A 21820-nucleotide genomic window follows, 5' to 3' on the forward strand; every position below is an offset into this window, starting at 1 on the left:
TTTCTCCCAATAAAACTAACAATCTTGTTAAAATTGAGATTTAAATTGTTAAATTCTATGTTTTTATACGTGTTAGATCCTAAGCAGAATTGCAACATAGTAAAGTACTTACGATTATCAAACAAAATTGTAAATTTGTTTTATATTTGCTGAATATTAGCTATTTATTTTTGCTGAATGTATTTAGATCAAATGAAACCTAAACTTAATTAAAATGTAAGTAAAATTTTATTATGTATATTGTTAACTCTAACACTATCTAATTAAAACTAAATACAATTAAAATTTACTTTTCTGTATTTAACCTAATCAAAATTTAAAAGAATTAAAAATTTATTTTATTGGCATTTTATGTTTTAACATCACTCAATATTTATCTTTTTGAATAAATTTTAATTAAAATAATACTTAATAAAAGCTGATAAATGAAATTTTAATTAAAACAAAATTCAATTTCAATTTAAAATAAAGGCTATTTTTTGTTATATCTATCAATTTTAATTAATTAAAAAGGCACACTTTCTTCGTTTACGTACTTAACATAAGATTCTTATTTTGGTTATGATTGTAAAGGGTTTATAATATAGTTCATTTTTTGAAAGTTTGATGAAATGTTAACAGAAATTGATCTTGTTTTAATAATTTAATACTAATTTTTTTTGTAGAAAGTAAAATCTATTATTCTTAATATCCTAATTGTAATTTCGATTTTAACTACTTTCAAACTGACTTTAGATTTTAAAATTTGCAAGAGGCTTCTTGAATAATTAGGTTGTGGAATGATTAATTAGGTTTGTCTATGCTATATCGAATGCATATGTACCCTTCAAATTATTTATTAAATGATTTTAAAAGTTATGAAAATTAAAACAAGGGAAATATGACAGTATAAAAAATTTAATGTGGAAAATACATCATTTTTGTAATGCCAAATAATATCTGTATAAAATTTAAAATTTAAAATAAAATACTAAATATATTTATAAACCCTAAACACTTATTAAGGTATAGAGACGAGATTAAGGTAAATAATACGAGTTTCTTTGTGATGCAGTAACGAGGTATATAGGATGGTAACAGCAAGAGTTTGTGAAGATATAAATGTCTAACAACCATTTGAATAGCTGAAAAATAATAAAGATAAAATAATATATAATAAATAAATAAGAAACATTAAAAGATAACATAACATGTACAAAAAATATATTTAAGTTAGATAGCATACCCTAAATCATTTTAATTTAATAAATTTTAGTTTAAATATAAAAAATCAAACATTTCAAAGATTACATTATTTTGTAAAAAATTGAATTTAATATTTGATTAAAAAGTTATATTTCAAAAAAAAAAATGGAAACGGGTGAGTTATAATTTTTAAAAATATGTATTGAATATAATTAATTACAAAAATGATTAAATTTTATAAACACTTAAAACATAAACAATTTACCATGTAAGATGCATCATCAAAATATACTCAATGAAAAATTAGAATATCTAAATTAAAGAAAGAAAAAAAACTAAATGATTTAAACATCAAAATAATACCAATTTAATCCTGTTATTTTTTATGGACTACATATTCAAGCAGGTATTAATCTTAACAAATTCTTGAATTCTTATATAAGAAGTTTCTTTTCAATGAATATGGACTAAGCCAAGAACCACAATTCTTCTCATTTCTTCGTCGAATTTTACCTGTAGATGTCTTTTCCGTGCTTGAATTTTGATTTCCTCATGCTATTATATCTGCAAGCAAATTTTAACATAAGATCACCTTAGAAAAGATGTAGACATATATGTTCTAAATTACTGTTTTTCAGTTTCTTGATTTTTACTTTTTATACAATTTTGATCTAAGTTCTTACAGAAAGAGAAACCTTGTAAATACCTCTCTCCTCGTCTTGTGCTACAAATCTTTGAACAACTTTTACCTTTGGTATTTTCAACTGGAAATTGAGTCATCGACAATGCTGTTGTTAGTGTTACTGCAGATGCATCCATCCTATATAGGCTTTAAAGCACTGACATGATATGTAGGGATACGTGGTGGACCAGCTGAACCAACAGGGGTAGAAACCCACGAAGATCCTTAACCTGTGAATTTCTGCTGATGGTAACATATCTTATCAAGGAATGGCTTCATCATAACATCATGTACAATTGGAATATTTTGGCGGAGGATCGATTGATCAGTTTGAAGTTTAGATAAAACTGGAAGTGTGCTCTTGTGAGTGGTATTCAATGCATATCATTATCACCAGAGAATGGAAAGTGATGTGACTGAACTAAAAATATTATAAAATCATCTAAATCATATAGTGATAGCTATATGAGTGAAATGCACTCTCAAAACAAAATCATTGATGCCTCAAAATTGCCTAGCCAGATGGAAGGCTACAAGATGGAATACCAGCAAAATAAAAATGATAAAGGAAATTCAAAACCAAATCATTGTTATGAGACTTAAGCTTTGAATAGCAGCTAACCTCACAAATGCATCTCATTTTTGTTGTATTCCACGCTCAACAAATCGTAACATAAGGTTATCAGCCTCCACTAACTTACCATCCAACACCAGCTGCTTGCTCACTTTCTTGCACAACTTTAAATCAGGAACCAAATTACGTCTAAACATTTGAGAAGCCACTTTATACGCTGATAGAGAAAACCCTTTCTTTAGATAGCTTTCCATCAGAACATGGCATGTATTCGCATCGAGTTTTGATGCTGTTCTCAATACCTTCCCCAGTAGTTTCTCAGCCTCCTCAAGGTTCCCAAAATCACAAAGTTTTTCAATAACCTGGTTGTATACGGTTTTAAATGGCTGCCTAACGAGCATTTTTTCCAATAAGTTCAACATATCATCTACTCTACCCCATTGACAATAACGGTGGATAACTGATCTGTATGTTACAGGAGTTGGATCCAAACCTTTGCTGAGCATCTTTACAATCAACTCAGCTGCCTCATCCAGTCTACCTTTCTTCCCCAATGCATCAAACAATGTCGTATATGTGACAGCATCAGGGTGTTTGTTACTTAAGTACATGTCATCTAGCATAGATAGTGCACCTTCCATGCTACCGATCTGACAAAAACCATGAATTACAGTAGTGAAATTTACGACATTAATTGCACATCCCTTATTCAGACATTCCTCTAAATACTTTTTAGCTTCTACTACTTTCTGATTTCGGCAGAGTGACTGTATTAACAGGTTAATTTCAACTGGATTAGGGAAAAACCCTTTTTCAATCATTTCCCTGGTCAAATCACAGGCCTCGGACAATTTTCCCTCCCTACGAAGCCCATGCATCACGGCACCATAAGTGATGGCATTTGGGGTCCACCAATGCTCCTCACTTACACTTATCATCTCTCTTGCCTCTAATGATTTTCCACTATGACAGAGGCCATTCAACAAAGCTGTATATGATACCGTATTTGGTTTGCACCCATGTTTGTTCATCTGCTGCAGCATTTTTTTTGCTTCATCTATCCTCCCCAAGCGACAAAATCCATCAATAATTGCAGTATATGTCACTACATCCGGATTACATCCTCTTGAATGCATATCAATCACTAAACTTTTTGCCTCATCCATCCTTCCATTTTGACAGAACGAGTGAACTATTGCACTATACCCAATCTTATCCACGTGGAAACCCTTCTCTTCTGCTTCCTTTAAGAAAGCAAGAGCATCATCTGCATGCCCATGTTTTGAAAGCACGTGGATAAGCGTATTATATGTAACCTGATCTGGTATCAAGTTACAATCCTGAACCATCTTCTCCATTAGATGCGTCACTTGATCAATTTTTCGCTCCTTACAGAGAAAAACCATCACAGTATAATAACTAACTTTATCCGGACGACACCCCTTGGATGGCATTTCTGAAATAAGCTCCAATGCATCTTCAATCCGATTTATATCACAGTAACCCTTGATCAAGCTGTTGTAAGTTACAACATTGGGTTTGATTCCAACCACCTGCATTCGTTCCAAGAACCTCAGAGCCTTCTCCAATTTATTGCCCTTCACCAGAACATAGATAGTAGTGTTACATATAGATAAATCAGGTTCAACACCAGCTTTCTGCATCAATGTCAAAACTCGCAATGCATTCCTCAACTTGCCTGCACGACTATAAGACACCATCACATAGCCAAAAGCTTCGGGTGAGCATTCAATTCCGCGGCGAGTCATTAGCCGAAGAACCCTCCTCGCACCTTGGCACAATTTGGTCTTGCTAAGAACATAAAGCATTGTGTAGTAGACAATAGTGTCATGTCTGTAGCGCCACTGCCTATCAGCCCAATAAAAATAATTCAAAGCAACTCGTTCATCAGTCTGAGAGCGCAAAACAGCACAAACAAGTGGGGGCTTGAGGCTTCTCAACAAGTGCCTCAAATGTCCTTCCAAATCAGGGTTCCAAGCAGACCTAAGTGTGATTAACCTACAAACTTCCCTCACCAAAGGGTGCCTAAATTCAGCCTCACCAATTTCAATTCTTGCAATACTTTCTCTCTGTTGTTGCTTGCTACCACGAAAGGAAGTGATAAACTCAAGACTATCATCATCGCTAAACCCCTCCCCTTCTTCACTCTCTTCTTCTTCTACCCCATCACAAACACTCGCTACAAAACTTAAGCTTTCCTGAAAATCAGTACCCGTTTTCCCCAAACCACCGCCGAAATTCCTAATGTCACTGCGTTTACCCTCACTTTGATGTCTGAGACCAGCGGTTGAATAAGAAGCAGAAAGAACAGAATGTTTTGCAGAAAAAAGGGTCAAAGCAATAGAGGGGAAATGGTTATCACGAAAATTGGAAGCTAAAAGTTTTGCCAGTAAATAATAATTGAACCTCAGAAATGACATCAGTCAAATGTTTGGGAACTGATTAACAACAATTAAAGGTATTGAGTTTGTGAGAGACGAGGAAGAAAAGGAAAATGTGAAAATCAACACATACCTTTCTCTCGGACTGAAGATGAAAGAAGAAGTGACTGTGAGAAATTCATGAAAATGGAATCCGGCAATTTGAAGAAGGGAAATTGAAAGAACAATATTTTTGAAACAGATGAAGTGAAGATGAAAAATTTTAAATAGCTATTTTTTTACTGTATACTTTTATCTTTAAATTTTTTTAAAATTATTCCAGTTATTTTAATCATGAGAATACATTTTGTATGTTTTTTTTTTTATTCTTTAAGAAGTTTTGTATGTTGACCTGAGTTTGTCACGTTATTTTTAATAAAACTTTTTAATTTTAAATGCTACAATATATTTGAAGAATTTAAATAATTAAACACTTAAAAAAATAAAGTACTCAAATTAAATAATAAAAAAAATTTTTTATTATGGAGAAATTATTTATTTACTTTTTCACATTAATTTTTTTTTTCTCATTTTATGAAAGTTCAATTGACAGCTAATTACATTATGAGAAAGGAAAACGCAAGTATTTGAAATAAAAGAAATATTAAGAAAATGTCTTATAGCAAGATTTTATAATTTTCAATAAACTAGTTTTAGAAGAAGTCTGTTAAAATAAATGTTATTATTCTTTCATTTTTTGTTAAAAAAATAAAAAACACATTACTAGGTTGAACTTGTCTCTTCAACTATCATGTAACACTTCTTTGCAGTTAGATTTTAGATGAACCATAGATTTTTATTGAAACCCTGTATGTTTAAAAGATGCTTTATGAGATTATTGTTCCTGTAACAAAGTTAAACTGTTTAACAATCCAGCATTCATACTTTTTCTGAACATTAAGACGTCCAAGCCAAAACCTTACAAATTATTGCTTTGTAAAATATGATTCATACTTTCACTTATCAAGACTTTCTAAACTGTAACCTTGAAATATTTACAACATAAGAGGGAGATGGTTGTAAACTTGAAGCCCTTTGCAGGTATCTCAGTTCTGCATAACCTGCCCTTGCCTGCTGTTCTCCTTCCCATTTTCTAACATCTGATGAGTAGAAATACAGTTGAAATCAACCACATTGTCACCACTAACATACACTACTCGGAAAATGTCATACTTCATCTCAATGGAGAAACGTTCGAGATATGGCATCATCCATTTTCTTTGGTCGGAGTTCAGAATCCATGAGTAACAAAAATGGAGAGACTTCCAGACATGCATGCACACCATTCTGGGTTTGCTTTGTCCCTTGAAGCAAAGCCCGGATATTGTTCCTTCAATTTTGGCAAAGCGAGACCTTAAAATTGCTAGAACAGCGTAGCAGAGGTCATTAAGGTCATTGGTAGTGGTCACTGCTGAGTTCAAGGATAATATGTCCCCAGTGGAGAATTTTGCTGTTGAAGACCCATCTCTTGACTCTCCACCGTATGCTTCAAGGAAACTGTAATCAGTTAATACAGCCCTGGTTGATATGCTGTTGGTTAACATTGTTTTCTGTAGAGTGCCAACAATAGCATAAATAAATACATAGAAAACTACAATATTAAAAGGAAAAGGTTATCAGTGTATGTTGATTAAAGTGAAAGATAGCAAAAGAATTAATAAGAGTTTACATGTTCTGTGTAGTTTATAACCTAGTAAGGTGAGCCAAATTCTAAACGACTAGTCCTTAAAAGGATATCAATTGTTCAACCTGTGTGGGCTGGCAGTTGATTTGGTTGAAGCAAATGTCATTGTTTTTAAATGAATTTTATTAGGAATTGGTTACTTTTCCTATTTTGATTGTTCAAGAAAGAGTCCAGCTTACAAGGGTTGAGGTCAGCTCCTCTTTTTCCTTACTCGACTGCCTCGGCCATGCTCCATACCATATGATCTGATTACACAGCAAAAATATCACAAAGTTAACAAATAAATCAAGAAAGATAAAGAACAATAGTGTCTGATATGCCCAATCAGAAGAAGATCAACACAAAGAGTTTACCATTAACACAGAACAGAACAAAACATCATTTGTGGGTCCAAAAAATAACTTTAATCAATGAAACAGGGTAATTATTGTCGAAATTTAGAATTTTCTGCTTCTAATTCAGGAAATTAATTATCACTGAGAACCCATATGGTAAAAACTAGTTAATTGAAGAGAAGCAAAATCACTGATGTTAAACGGATATATCTGTAAATTGATGACAGATTAAACCATTACAGATGGTAAACTACCATGAAGCAATGGCATCTGAAGTTGTCATTCATTGAAAGATAGAAGTTCTTCATGAACATGAACTTGTGGGTCCAAAATCCCACGTGGAAAACAAATCTGAAAATAAGAATGATAAAATAATTTAGGATGCAAACTCAGTTATTGTCTTCCAAGCCAATTATTGGTATCATTCAAGGATAAAAAACGGGTATTCATAAACTATAATCAGCAAAGTTTCAAACCAATTGAATCCACTAGACACAGAAATTTAGATCATACAGTTCAAAACCGAGATAATTAAGTTTATGAGAAATGATTTAAAATTAAAAAATTGAGAAATTAAAGAAAAAACTTACCATATTTCCATGGATGCTTCTAAATATAGAGCTCTGAACACAGCCAAGGTTCTCAGTAGTTAAGGAGAAGTGTTTGAGTTCATGAACTAGGTCATCTATGATCACAATAGTTGGCTTGAAAACGAAGAAACTTATGTCCAAATTCTTCTTGTTAAAAGGCACAGAACATGCCATCTTACGTTTGTACTGTCTATATCTTAGCCTTGCTTTTAAGCTCCTTCACTGACACTAAATTACCAATGTTTCTATTTGTCTCTGAGAATCTTCAAATACGGAAAATAAACCATAAAACACGCATACCCGAAGCTTCCATCAATTTGAAGCTGCTTTATAGAAAGGTTTCTAATTGGTTTGAGGAACTCAACTCGTTGTTTCCTTCTGCATGGTCTTCTGTTGTTCCTTGTAAACGACCAAGTCTTCCAAATGGAAACCAAGAAGATATCACGTGCATTGACTAGTTCAACACGTTCCTATCTTTTGTAACATGAACAAAAAAACGTTTAATATCTAAGAAATTTATGGTGGAACGTTGTTTCTCTGTATATAATTTTTTATTACAATTTCAGAAAGCATAAAATAAATGAGAGGATCAATATAATATTAGACATGCAGAACATGAATAAAGTTGTTTAAGAATTTATAGTATACTTTTATTTTTGTAAAAACATAACATATTTTTCAATAATATCATTTGATATAAAAAAAAATGAAACTTGTCTTTTATCTGTAACTTAATTCAACATGGATTGTAATTTCAATATAATGAAGGGCAAAGGTTAATAGATGTTTTTATTTCACAGATAATTTCACTTTTATGTTTGTATTTTAATTTAATTTATATACATTGTCAGTGTAATTTTTTAGTTAATTCATTAATATATTTTACACCGACAAACATATAAAGAAACTTTTAGAAGTATTTTAGAAAATAAAAAACAATTTATACAGAATTTTAAAACATTTAAAAAAAAGTAATTTATGAATTCGTTGAAATATATTATATAAGAGTATACACTTGACATATTTTACCCATATCTTAGAAAGTAGAATCCGTTGCATTATAAGTAACAATCTAAACAAAAACGTGAGATTTACTCTCGTTTGTATATATTGTGTTAAAAAATTACTTAGTTCCATGAGTTAAAATTGGCCTAAAATAATTGAGTAGAATGGGTTAAAAACTTACGGGTCAAATAAAAATTACCGAATAAAAACATCATAAGATGACTGGATTCCAGCCCTGCAACATATAGTAGCACTTAATTATTCCAATTAAGTCTTCTTTTACAAATAAAGAAGTAGTATTATTTTTAACTGGTGAAAATTTATGCATGTATTAAAAACTAGTTTTAAAAGATATTTAGAGGTGGAAGAAACTAATAATAATATTTTTTAGTTTATAATTAAATTTTGAATAAAATTAACATATAAAATTATTTATTAAGTTTGGAAAATCAATATATATGTAGATATGTAAAGAATAATTTTTGTAAAAATATAAATGATATAACATATTATAAAATATAGAGTAAATTCTCTAAAAATACAAAGAATAAACTATGCAAAAATATGTTGAGTATACTCATTATAAATATAAATCAATATATGGATATATTAGTATAATATGTACTACTATACTTGTATAATTAGTGCATCAAAGAATTTGTCTAATATCTAATACTTGATTTGTCTAATTAGTATATAGACATATTTATCAAATGCATATGAACAGATTCATCTAATGTATATTGTAAGACATGTTTAATTAGATAATGAAGAGTTGTCTAATGTGTATTATAAACTTGTATAATGCGTTAAAACAGACTCATGTATATTGCTAGAATAATTTAATTAGTATATTGACAAATGCATCTAATATGTCTTGCAATACTCATTTAATTAATGGATGAATAAACTCATCTAATGTGTATTCTTATACTTATTTAATTAATGCATAAAGTGACCAAAATAAACAACTACTTAAAAATAAAAATAGAAAAAAAATTATATACCAAAAATAAAATTTTTCTTTATTGATGTTATAGATGATATATATATATTTTGGGTTTCCATATTAAACTAAACTAATATATGTTCTATTTAATTAAACATGTTTTACTTTCTTTCTTTAACAAAAACTGGAATTTATACATTGAATAGAATGATATATTTATAAATCCTTAATTTCTATCCTCGTAAAATTTATTTGTACAAACGCGAGTATTCATTATCAAAATTTGAGTCACTCAGGAATGTAAATTCATATCACAAATAGAAAACATACATGAGAGACAGCAAACAATTATGTCATTTAGATTAACTTAACTATATATATATATATATATATATATATATATATATATATGTTAAACAATTATGGTTTTGTCATGGTTGGGATACGAAAAGGCAAAATATTCCATAATGTATGAAGGAAGACCAGAATGAGAAAACATATTGACATATTGACCAATTATTATTTAGAGCAATCGCATACAATTAAATAATAAAAAATTGTGTACGACAAATTAGTTTCATTGCAGTGACTCAGACTGCCAAAGAAATCTAAGACGTGAATCCTTTAAGCTCTTAAAACTCATTGCTACTCGATTCATTTTCTCGGATTAAGAGGTCTATTATATAATTATTTTAACTCGGCTTTCGCGACTTTAATTAGAAGAATCGGGATTTCCATCAAAATAAATTATCATTGTTATACAGGAATGCCACCTTAAGCAAAAATGTGGCTTTTTAATACTACAAAAAATGAGGATCCTGTAAAGAAAATTAATGCTCCAATACAGTCTAATTAACATCACAGTGTATGGGATATAATGTCACATGCTTTAACCTGCAATAACATGATATAGCACATATTAAGATTTAAGAACATCGATAATCATCGAAAGTCAATTTGGCTACTTGTAAAGGAATACACTGGGTGAAGAAAAGGTAAATGATACGTCTGGTATTAAAATGCGTAATCAATTCCAAAATGTCAATGGCTAAGGTACAAAGAAGGCTGTGCTTGTTTTTGGAAACAAAAAACTTCTCTACTTCATATGCACTCCACTGCAACTTATCTACTTCTATATTATGGGAGTAAATTCTCAGTTTTTACCACTACCAAGCAAATGAATCAATTATTATGCCATCCCACACCTACTCCCTATCCTTTTCCTTAAATCAGACACAGATTCACACACCACTCATCATACACTGTTGATGAAAAAATGAAGTATCATTACCTTTCCATACTATAAGTTTATGGGGACTCTCAGTCCATCATGAGCAAGCTGCACTGGAATTCCTTCCCTAATAATACAATAATAGAAGAGTCATTTCTATCTTTTTCTTAAATCTGCAACATAATAGATACAGTAAAACACACATATAGGGGTTTAGTATTCCGGGTTCCCCTGTTATTATTAGATCATCGTGTCAGTTATTACTATATGTATTTGCAACGATTTTGACTTCTTCAAAAACTAAAAAGACATACCTTTTGGACCACTCCTTCAAAAACTCGTTGTCTTTGTGGTGATCAAACTCGTGAGTCATACCAATAAGTAGTGCCTGCTTAGGACACAATCTCTTCACAGTTTCTAGAGTCTGCAAAATTACCAATTTAAGAACACTGCATCATCAACGTCAGCGACCAATGAAGTGTAAACATAACTTTTTTGGTTAAAATGGAAAACAAACCTGTGGAAAACAAAGGTGAACATTATGTGACCCAGTCTGTGATAACACAGAGAACAAACAAGAAAACATGAATCAACAAGTAGAGAAATACAAAAGGTGAAACACAGAATAAAATGACATAAATCTGATAATTCTCACTTCAAAATGATCAAGAATGAAACTTCATATTTATGTTTTCTAAGCAAATAAAGGACACAAAGTTTCATTATTTTAATGTTGAAGACATGTGAAGTGCAAGAAAATTTTAAAACGATTGTCTAGCATACATATGCATCGAGTAATCATAGTTTATCAGCTTTTTTGATAAAAATTTAAACTTACACCAAATAAGTGGTGTCCGTCATGTATAAGGAAAATAAAATAAACTTGAAAAAAATATTCCTGTGAAGAGACACTAATATTCCATAGAACAAATTAACAAAAGATTGAATCAAAGCAAGCCATAGGAAACAGTTAAAAAGCACTGTAAATCATACAAGGATGATGCAACACAAAATAAATCAAGCATGTCAAGTGAAAAGAAATAAAATAAAATAAAAAAATCCTTAAAATTCATAAGAAGACACTTTTGCATGTTGAGGGCACGTGCATTCATGCCCTTTGGGCCTGAAGAGATCCTTTATTGGTATATCATGTACATTATCGGAACAAATTCAGTGGCAGAACATAACTGATTATATACCTTGAACACAGCATGAACATCATATTTATAATTTAAACCCAAAAGAGTTGAAGATGGAACTACTGACCCTATACAATGAATCCAATATAAGAAGATCCAACTGTCCAGCCCCACTTTTTGAGATGACTGTAAGAAGAAATTTATTGCTAGATATAAGATGTTGAAAATCATAATTCATTTGATAATTTTCTTATGCATGCTTCAAACATGAAACTTGTCTTATGGGTTTGATAGTGTTATTGCAATTTAAAAAGCTACACATGTTGTCCAAACTACAGAATGACAGCATGTGCCAAACAGCCAAAATGAACAATCCATGACTGCCGTGTCCTTTTTCCAAGGAAGAGATAAAGAGAGTCAGAGTATATGATACAACAGAGAGTATAGACTATTTATACCATAAAAAACGTATACATAGTAGATGCATATGTCCAAGCAAGAAGAAACTAATTTAAAACATACCATACTCTGTACTAGCAGGAAACCGGGAAACATCAGATATATAAGCCACCCTGCTTTTCTCACCAAAAAGAAAGCCCAAACATGTGTAATCCTCTCCATGCATAACCTACATTCATAAAGAAACAGTTAAATCCTTATAATAAAGGGTGCTGCATCATCACCACTAACGACAAAGATCCTGGAAATTAACTGGTAAAGGAGTGAATTTCAATCCTGATGCAGAAAAAGGTTGGTTGCAGTCATCAGAAATGATGTTCCAATCAATTTGAGCCACCCTTCGTATTTCTTCTCCTTCCTTACGCTTTTTCCGAACCAAATACGGAAACTTCTCTGCTATGCTGTTGCAAAGATTTAAAACATGGATTCAACTACTCGAGACCATAAGACAACCATGAAATCAATGAGAGGGGCATAATTCAGCAGCAGGGGTTACATTGTGATAAAGATTCAAGACAAGACCGTTTTCCAGATATACTAGTGATCAAGCACCATGGTTGTTAAGTGCACACAAAGCAATCATGTTGTCTCAAAGGCTCGCATGATAGTAATTTTAAAAAGGCTAATTTTTCGATCATAAAATTATCCTGTGATAGGAACTTGTATTGAGTCACGCAATCTATGTTGAAACTCAAAGTCCATACTACATTTTAAGTTTTAAGTTAGCTGACTAACTATCATAACTAACTAGTGGTACAACTAGCTGCCTTTTGTGTTGATGGGACATATTTTTTGTTAAGAGGAATGCTAGCAACACTCACTGTAACATTCTCTCTATGATTGGCTGAAATTATTGGAAATCACTAACTTTTATTGGCCTCGCTTCTCATTTAATGCTTCTCCTAATTTACAAGTGAGACCCACCAAAATCAATGATTTTCAATAAACTTCTATCAATCAGGAAGTGTGTTACAAAAAAAAAGGTGACTAACCTTCCTCTGTCAATTAACCATAAAGTACATGTGATGAAAAAAGTTTGAAAAAACGTGTAATAAAATGTTATTTGTTTATCTATATCTTCTTAAATAACTAAGTTTATCTAATGTGCAAGTGATATTTCAGAAATTCCAGTTTAAGCAAGTGATACAAAGAATAACTAAAATCAATGCTAGCAATGGTACCACACAAGATGTAACCCAAGCCCATTTACCCACTGAAGGTTAAATTGTTGAAGTCTTGATATTTAGGGTATTTGACAATAATTTTGCAATTGAGTCAGGAATGATGGTTCTGATACTATTTGATGGTTAGGGTTATATTTTAGTAGTGGTGCCTGATTCTTGAGAGATGTGTATGAAGATTTTTTGGAATTAGATGGATGTTTCATGTTATATTGGCTAAATCAGGTATTTTAATATTACCAATATTTTGTTAAAAAACAATAAGTTGCTAATAGAGTTACCTATCCATTGAATGTTGAGTTAGATATAAGGGTGTGGGATCAATATCATTTGTTGGACTAAAATGCTGCACAGCACGTATATCATCCAATCCAAGGACAGCATCAGCATGTTCATGAGTTAAAATAATCTGCAATTGAAGCACAGTTAAACTTGTTTTTCACATAAAGTGAAATTCAGGTCAACACAAATTGCAAGGAAATAATAATACAGGTAAAAGTTAGTAAAACTATGGTAAGCACAGATTTGTATCAACAAATGCTCTGCAGTTTCATATTAAATATTACAAAGCTTCATGGCTTATAAATCATTTATACGTTTATTTTCTCCAAAACGGTTTCCTGGCAGTATGCAAAATTTTCACCAAACCTCAGGATTGCTGCTGTGAATAATTTTGTCTTTGCAGAATGGTTTCATATATTCAGATTTCGCAGTGAATCAATGGCAAATGGAAACTACAAATCTTAAGAGCCTTTCCTTGAGCTGCTAATTTTCTCACAATAAGTAAACTAGAAAACTTCATTGCTTTGTCTGGTCACCTTCCTTACCAAATTATATTAGCTACACAGATTCACAGAATGACAACATTACTGATTTTTTCCCTTGCCTACGAAATATCTTGATGGTTTCAACATGGACCTGTCCTCTCTATTCGTGGCATAAACAGATATCTTTACCAGCATATATCTGAAATGTTATATTCATTAAATTTCAGGTGCAGTGAGATAGCCAAGCTCTTCTAAAGTGTCTCTATCTGAGTTGATGAATAATAAATAAAATTTTATGATAATAACTATAATAATAATAACTACACTTTTGCAGTTATACTCAGCTCAATATGACCCTGATTTTTAAATAGGATGCAGATGAGCCTTCTTATGACTCCCTACATTCATCTGACAGACCGAGTCTCCTAATAATATTGTAAATCTGAAGTAAAAGTAACGTTAATTTCATTTCAAGGTATCATTTAAGATCTCCATTAAGGAAATTACAAAATAGAGAAAGCTAAAGGAACCGGAGTTCCCGATACTCAGACTAGTATTGCATTCTTGCATCCCTAGGTTGGGCATCTTCTAAGTCAGTTCGTTTAGAGAGACACCAACAGGGAACATTGTTCAAAGTATCTTTGACATCTTTCAAGAAAGGACATTGTGAATAGCCCAAATCCAAGCATGTATTCAAATGGTTTAGGGCCTATTTGGATACAAGCTAGAAGAGCTCGAGAGAGTTTATCTACAGAAAATATAAAGCTTTTGCTAGTAGAGAAACCATTAAAAGAGTTTCTACATTCATAATCAAACAGACTTTTACAATCTCAGGAATATAAAAAGGCTGGGTACCACTCAACAAATTTTCTCATTCAATTGATAAACTTTCAGAAGATCGCCCATAGTCCAGTAAATAAGAGATAAGATAGAAATCACATTATATTATCAAAACAACAACGGCATTTAGGACCCAGTTTTTCCCTGAGGACGAATAAAGAGGAAGCAAGCCACTGCTTTCAGCCTTTTTTCAGTTATGATGAGAAGAGTACTTCTTTTGGGGTGTGTTTAGTAGGTGAGAGAAATACAGGAGGAGGGATAGATGGAAAGAAGTTAATGTGTTTGAAAGAAGCGATATAAGGTGGAAATAATTTTAAAAAACGGTGAAGCTCATTGCTCTATATCTCACATATTTTCATATATCTCTCCATCTCTCTCCTCATCTCTTATCTTTTTCTATTTTCAACTAAACACCTTTAACTCATTTTATTATTTGTTACCTACTTCCACACATCCTCTTTATTTCCATCCGCCATATTTCTGTCCTCTATATCAAACACGACCAAAATTACAAAAGTGAATAGTATAGTAACACTCGTTTCTGACTCATCCAACACATTGCAAGGAAATACATTGATGCCATACATACATTGCGCCAAGACATAAAGGAGATCCCACCTACCTAGGTAGGAAATGCAACATCAGCAGATACAGTGAATTTCTTTTTCATTAGCAGTTTATGCAATCCTCATCGAACTTCCAATCAATTAAGAGGCATAAAGACACATTGCATTATACAATCCACTAGCTTACACGCAAAAGGCAACCATCTCTAAATTAGGAAGGCGTCATGAGAAAAGTGCACTCACAGAATCAACTCTGGGAATCCGATGGGAAACGAACCACCTAAGCACTGTTTCCCTGAAGGTCTTTCCAACATCGATCAATATATACTTACGATCGTTCGCGTCGCCGCAGTAGTCAATCAGGAGAGACGTGTTGCACCTGCACATCGAGATCTTGAAGCTGTTTCTTGAAATGGGAGAAGGGAAGAAGAGGAGAAAGTAAAGAACCTGTAATTAGGGTTTCGTTCGGGAGGGGTGGACAATGACTGGAAGCAAACGGAGCAGGGAGGGTTGGAAGGTTGAAGGAGGCAAATGAGATTGGGAACCACGCTGGAACAACCGGTGCCGAGAAAGATCAACGCCGATTCCGAAGGAGTGGGGGTGGCTGCGCCGTCGACGAAGCCATTGGAAGCAGCCATGCCGTCAGTCACGACGGATCCGGAGATTGCAAACCAAAAACAGAGACTCCGTTCGTGATGTGTGTTTTGCGTTGAAGGGATATTCCCACAGGACTGTCAGATTTATAGGGAGATCCAGACCCGCCAAAATAATCTTTACATTTTTAATTTTAATATTATTTTTAATTCTTTTTTTAGGTGATGTTTGGTGTGAGACTTTCGACACTCAAACCCAAGTTTTTTTTTTTTAACTTTTTGTTGAACTATAAAATAATGACTATCGACATTTATTTTATTAAAACCTCAACACGCTTGAATTTGTTGATGGTGGGAATTAATTGATTTATACTAATTTTGATATATTTTTAGTGTAAAATGATTATAATCGGGTTGATTAACATTTTTATAATTTTAAATAAAGAATAATCGCTTTTTATTAAAAGAATTATAATTAGAAATTTTGCAACTTATAAAGTTGTTTTATTTTATATGTAATATCTTATTTAATAATGTAAAATTATTAAATAAAATATTAAATAATTGATATAGATGAAGCATGATACACAAGATATCTATTAATCCATCATAGTCTTCTCAAAAGATATATTCAAATAAGAATATATATATATATATATATATATATATATATATATATATATATATATATATATATATATATATATATATATATATATATATATATTCCAAAAGATATTAAAACATATAACTAAAGAATGAAAGATAAACTATAACTAAAACCGTAACTCCTACGACTATATTACAATACCAACATCTTTTTCTAAACATGTATTCATCGTATGTTTACATCATTAAAACGCATTATTACAAAAACATAATACTAAAAATAAAGAATTGACTAACAAAAACAAATGATAACTTAATATATCAAAAGATGTATCAAATAATAAATAAAAATGTTATTTATATTAAAGAAAAAACTCTCATAAACTTAATCATCTAAATAAAATGCATTAATGTCGGAGAACTTGAGAGTCATCTACTTATTGTGAATATTCTTTTACCTCAGAGGTTAATTCCTTACAATAATAAGAGTTACATTATTTTTTAAATCATGAATTCTGTTACTCTCACCTCATATTTAATTTTTATTTATTTGAATATAAATGATTTGTAGAATCTTAAAATAATTTCTATTTTGTATTCATACTTTTATGTATACCTATTACAACACATTTAAAATTTTTCCTTCTTAAAATTTCCTTTACCGTTCATTCTTATGTACCTTTTTGTATCTAAAAGAACATATTATCCATAAACATTCAACACATTTGAATAATCACCATGTCATATCTTATCAAATTTTACACAAGAAAAGATAAGTCATTTGATATCCTCCAACGTCACTAGTTTGTACATCTGAAAGACGGTCGCTTAGCGCACTCTCAATGCTACTTTTTTATCCAGCACAAGTGTCTCCCAATGAAACCACGAGCTCCCAAGATTTAATTATTGAAAATGATGTTAAACAATAAGAAATACCCCCAACAACAAAAAAAAAAATAATTCTTGCACGATGATAGGAGATTATATATTATATTAACATACCATATGATATGATATTGTAGTGATAATATTAAATATATATTTCTTTCAAAAAAATTATATAATTTAACTCTACTTATTCTAAAACACATAAATTTGATATATTATAAATAACTTTATTTATAGTTTTAATAATATATATATATATATATATATATATATATATATATATATATATATATATATATATATATATATATAAAGGTATCAACTAATAAAAAATAAAGTAAAAATAGGTATAAGAAACCAACCTAAAGAAAAACTAAAATTGGATTATAATATATATACTATATTATACTAAAAAAACATACTTTTACTAAAGATTCAGCATACATGTTGCATTCCTTATTGTTTATGGATTTCTGCTGACTTACATGTCTAAGCTTCAAACATTCTAGTTTGCTGTTTTTGTAATTATTTATTTTCTTGCATGATGGAAAAATAGAAGCAGAGGTCAAGCTCACAGGAATTCTCAGCTTAGGAGCATAAACACGAAAATATGGCACAACTATTGCACCTGGACTGTATGCGCCTGTCTGCCAACATTTTTTTTTTGCCCGTATGGACATGGCAATTGATTGCAAACCCGGCAAAACATTTAATTAGGTTAGCATGCAATTCGTTTATAAGTAGAAATATTTTAGCATTGCCACCGTGGCTTATGATAAATGATTTAATCAGGTTAGCATGTATTTAATAAGGTGAAACTTAAATGATTTTTGTTAAATATAAAATTATTTTAATAGATTACATGTAAAAATTATATCTGCACATATGATAGAAATAATATTTTATATAATCTGTATAAAGTCTAAGAGTATGTAATTTATTATAGTTTAGAACAGTTTAATTAGTCTGTCAAAGTTGAAGAGCAAGGAGAAATATGGTTTTAACTCTATTATTCAAACCATTTATTATACTATTATTTTAACTATTATTTTATTTGTAAATTTTTTTATAATTCATCTTCCATAGAAATTGTAGACATTGAAGATATGGGAATGAATTGAGCTTTTGTTTAAGTGTTAGTAGAAATTTAACTATAATTCAATATAGTATGTACATTACTGTAATATTTGGATTTAATATATAGTTTCATGTATAAATGATGTATTAAATATTGGATAATGATATTTAGACAACATTTTTTTTACAACATTTGAACATTGATTACATGTCAATATGTGATTGGTCAAAAATTACTCCATAATCAATAATAATAATCATAAACACTATTGAGGAGTAATTTTTGACCAATCACAGATTGACACGTAATCAATGTTCAAATATTGTCAAAAAAATGTTGTCTAAATATCATTATCCTTAAATATTATTAGATAATTTAATGTTTGAAATATTCTATTTTGTTACTTCTATTGAATTTGTTCATATATTGATTATAAATTGATTGGATGAGATGATAATACAATAATATTATTATAATTTCATTGGATGTCAAATGTCATAATAATTTTTTTTTGGAAAAGAACAAAATATATTATGACGTATTAAACTATATACATTATGATAACATACACTTTTACGTTAAAATACTTTCCACCATATTATAATGGATAAATGAAAATTTGTAATAATAAACTGCGCATGTTATGACGGACTTCAGAAACTACATTATAAAATGTGTAGACTTATTATATCACCCAGAACTATGTCCCCAATAACTACGTTATAAAAAGTCATTTTTGTACGTTATAAAATGTCATTTTTCCACTAGTGCTCGCACTTCTCTCACTCTTTTCTTCCTTATTTGGTTTGCTCTTCATCTCACTGACGGGTTACCTTCTTCTAGGTCTATTCAACACCATGACAAAGACAAAGATAACTAGAAGGTTCCCTTCTACAATCTGTGCCATGGCTAATGGCTGGTCACAGCCTATTATGACTGTCATTTTAGGAAAGCTTATCAACACTTTTGGCTCCACCGATCCATCAAATAGAGGTTTCCAAGGTACGTATGCATGCAGCGAAAGTTTTTCTCATTTCTTGTTATAGTATCTCTACTCCAACGGGATGGGGAATACTATAACACATACAAGAATGGTTCTTTATGATTCTTTTGCAATAACATGGCAAAATACTCCTAGATATGTAAAAGGGTAAGAAGGAGGAACATTGGACACAGTCTTACCCTTTATATGCAAAAGGGTTGTTTCCCTTCATTACTATGTGCAAAAATATTACTACTACACTTTGTGTCAAAAAAAATCACAAAAGTGACATTACGTTTAGAAAAGTAACATTAACTTGTATGTGTTTGTACTCTTATTTCAAATTTCAGGTTTCTTTATTATTTGTATACTTGGTTATTGTGACTGGAGTTACCTCATTTCTCCATAAGATGGCGCAGGCTTCTTTTTCTGTTTATTTATTTGTTAGAGACTATATATTATGTTAGTTCAGCACGTGTTTGTACTCTTATTTCAAATTTCAGGTTTCTTTATTATTTGTATACCTGGTTATTGCGACTGGAGTTACCTCATTTCTCCATAAGATGGTACACGCTTCTTTTTCTATTTATTTATTTGTTAGAGACTATATATTATGTTGTGTTAGTTCAGTATCAGATTGAAGAATTTTGATATGAGAGTTACAAAGATTTTGTTAAATGTTGCAGAGGTAGCATGTTGGATGGTGACAGGAGAAAGACAAGCCGCGAGGATTCGAGGATTGTACTTGAAAACTATATTGAAGCAGGATATTGCTTTCTTTGACATTGAGACAACAATTGTTGAGGTTATTGGGAGAATTTCTGGTGACACCATTCTCATTCAAGATTCCATGGGAGAAAAGGTATCATATTCCAAGATAATCACAATTATTAACGAGTCTAGAAAATTTTGACAATGATGAAAAAAAAATGGCAACATGATATTCAAAAACACAATAATAAATATCAAATCGTGTAGTCACTTTTATTGCACTAATTTATATTAATGATCTTTTTTCTCATTTCTCAGTACTTACGATAAAAAAATATAATGATAGGTTGGAAAGTTTATATAACTTGCTTCAACATTTATTGGTGGCTTTGTGTTTGCCTTTGTAAGAGGATGGCGACTTACTCTTATTTTGATCGCATGTATACCATGTGTTGTTATTACTGTTAGAATTCTGTTCAAGTTGATGGGTATAATAAATTGCAACACATTAATATTGTATGTACATTGATGTATTATTTGAATTTAATATATAGTTTCATGTATAAATGATGTATTAAATATTATTAGACAATTTAACATTTGAAATGAATTCTATTTTGTCAGTTCCATTGAATTTATTCATTTGAAGCCATATTGATTATAAATTGATTGAATGAGATGATAATACATGAATATTATTATAATTTCATTGGATGTCAAATGCAATAATATTTTTTTAAAAAAAGATATATCATGATGTATTAAACCATGTACGTTATGATAAGTTGATCACATATTATAACGTACAAAAATATATATGTAATAATAATCACATATTACCACGTACAAAAACTTCTACGTAATAAAAATTTGTCATAATAAATTGCGCATATTATGACGGACGTCAGAAACCATGTTATAAAATGCACGACTTATTATATCGTCCATAACTATGTCCCCCTAATAAAAATTCATTTTTGTACGTTATAAAACATCACTTTTCCATTAGTGTTCGCACTTCTCTCACTTTTTTCTTCCTTATTTGGTTTGCTCTTCATCTCTCTTGAGACAGTCATGGCAAACAACACCGACAAGTTACCTTCTTCTATGTCTGTTCAACACCATGACAAAGACAACCAGAAGGTTCCCTACTACTATCTATTCACTTTCACATATCACCTTGACGTGGCATTGACTACCATTGACACAATTTGTGCCATGACAAATGACTGGTCGCAAACTATTATGACTGTCATTTTAGGAAAGCTTATCAACACTTTTTGGCTCCACCGATCCATCAAATACTATCAAAGAGGTTTCCAAGGTATGTA

General features: G+C 30.8%; 3 protein-coding genes across 7 annotated transcripts; all 3 read right to left on the reverse strand.

The window, feature by feature from the left end:
- Window positions 1–1528: 1528 nt before the first annotated feature.
- On the reverse strand, window positions 1529–5063 carry LOC106776288 (pentatricopeptide repeat-containing protein At1g62720). Of its 4 annotated transcripts, none has more exons than XM_014663691.2 (3): window positions 2490–5063; window positions 1892–2097; window positions 1529–1749 (listed from the first exon to the last, which is right to left on the reverse strand). In XM_014663691.2, the coding sequence occupies exon 1, from the start codon at window positions 4880–4882 to the stop codon at window positions 2504–2506; it is 2379 nt and encodes a 792-aa protein (XP_014519177.1). In that variant the 5' UTR covers window positions 4883–5063; the 3' UTR covers window positions 1529–1749; window positions 1892–2097; window positions 2490–2503. The 4 variants fall into 4 exon arrangements, with proteins under 4 accessions (XP_014519177.1, XP_014519178.1, XP_014519179.1 ...); XM_014663692.2 differs by having other exon boundaries at window positions 1892–2107; XM_014663693.2 differs by having other exon boundaries at window positions 1935–5063.
- A 664-nt stretch (window positions 5064–5727) lies between these two features.
- LOC106775286 lies at window positions 5728–7950 on the reverse strand. Of its 2 annotated transcripts, none has more exons than XM_022787292.1 (4): window positions 7792–7950; window positions 7492–7719; window positions 6746–6811; window positions 5728–6432 (listed from the first exon to the last, which is right to left on the reverse strand). In XM_022787292.1, exons 2-4 carry the CDS (start codon window positions 7663–7665, stop codon window positions 5929–5931), a joined length of 744 nt encoding a protein of 247 aa, XP_022643013.1. In that variant the 5' UTR covers window positions 7666–7719; window positions 7792–7950; the 3' UTR covers window positions 5728–5928. The 2 variants fall into 2 exon arrangements, with proteins under 2 accessions (XP_022643013.1, XP_022643014.1); XM_022787293.1 differs by lacking the exon at window positions 7792–7950 and adding an exon at window positions 7156–7252 and having other exon boundaries at window positions 7492–7567.
- Window positions 7951–10156: 2206 nt separating this feature from the next.
- Window positions 10157–16365, reverse strand: LOC106775160 (putative hydrolase C777.06c). Its single transcript, XM_014662230.2, has 10 exons — window positions 16076–16365; window positions 15872–16007; window positions 13737–13864; window positions 12528–12675; window positions 12338–12443; window positions 11943–12001; window positions 11194–11229; window positions 10991–11100; window positions 10737–10803; window positions 10157–10339 (listed from the first exon to the last, which is right to left on the reverse strand). Exons 1-9 carry the CDS (start codon window positions 16264–16266, stop codon window positions 10746–10748), a joined length of 972 nt encoding a protein of 323 aa, XP_014517716.1. The 5' UTR covers window positions 16267–16365; the 3' UTR covers window positions 10157–10339; window positions 10737–10745.
- Window positions 16366–21820: the final 5455 nt, after the last annotated feature.

The sequence above is a fragment of the Vigna radiata genome, chromosome 10, assembly GCF_000741045.1.
Source record: "Vigna radiata var. radiata cultivar VC1973A chromosome 10, Vradiata_ver6, whole genome shotgun sequence".
Lineage (NCBI taxonomy): Eukaryota > Viridiplantae > Streptophyta > Magnoliopsida > Fabales > Fabaceae > Vigna > Vigna radiata.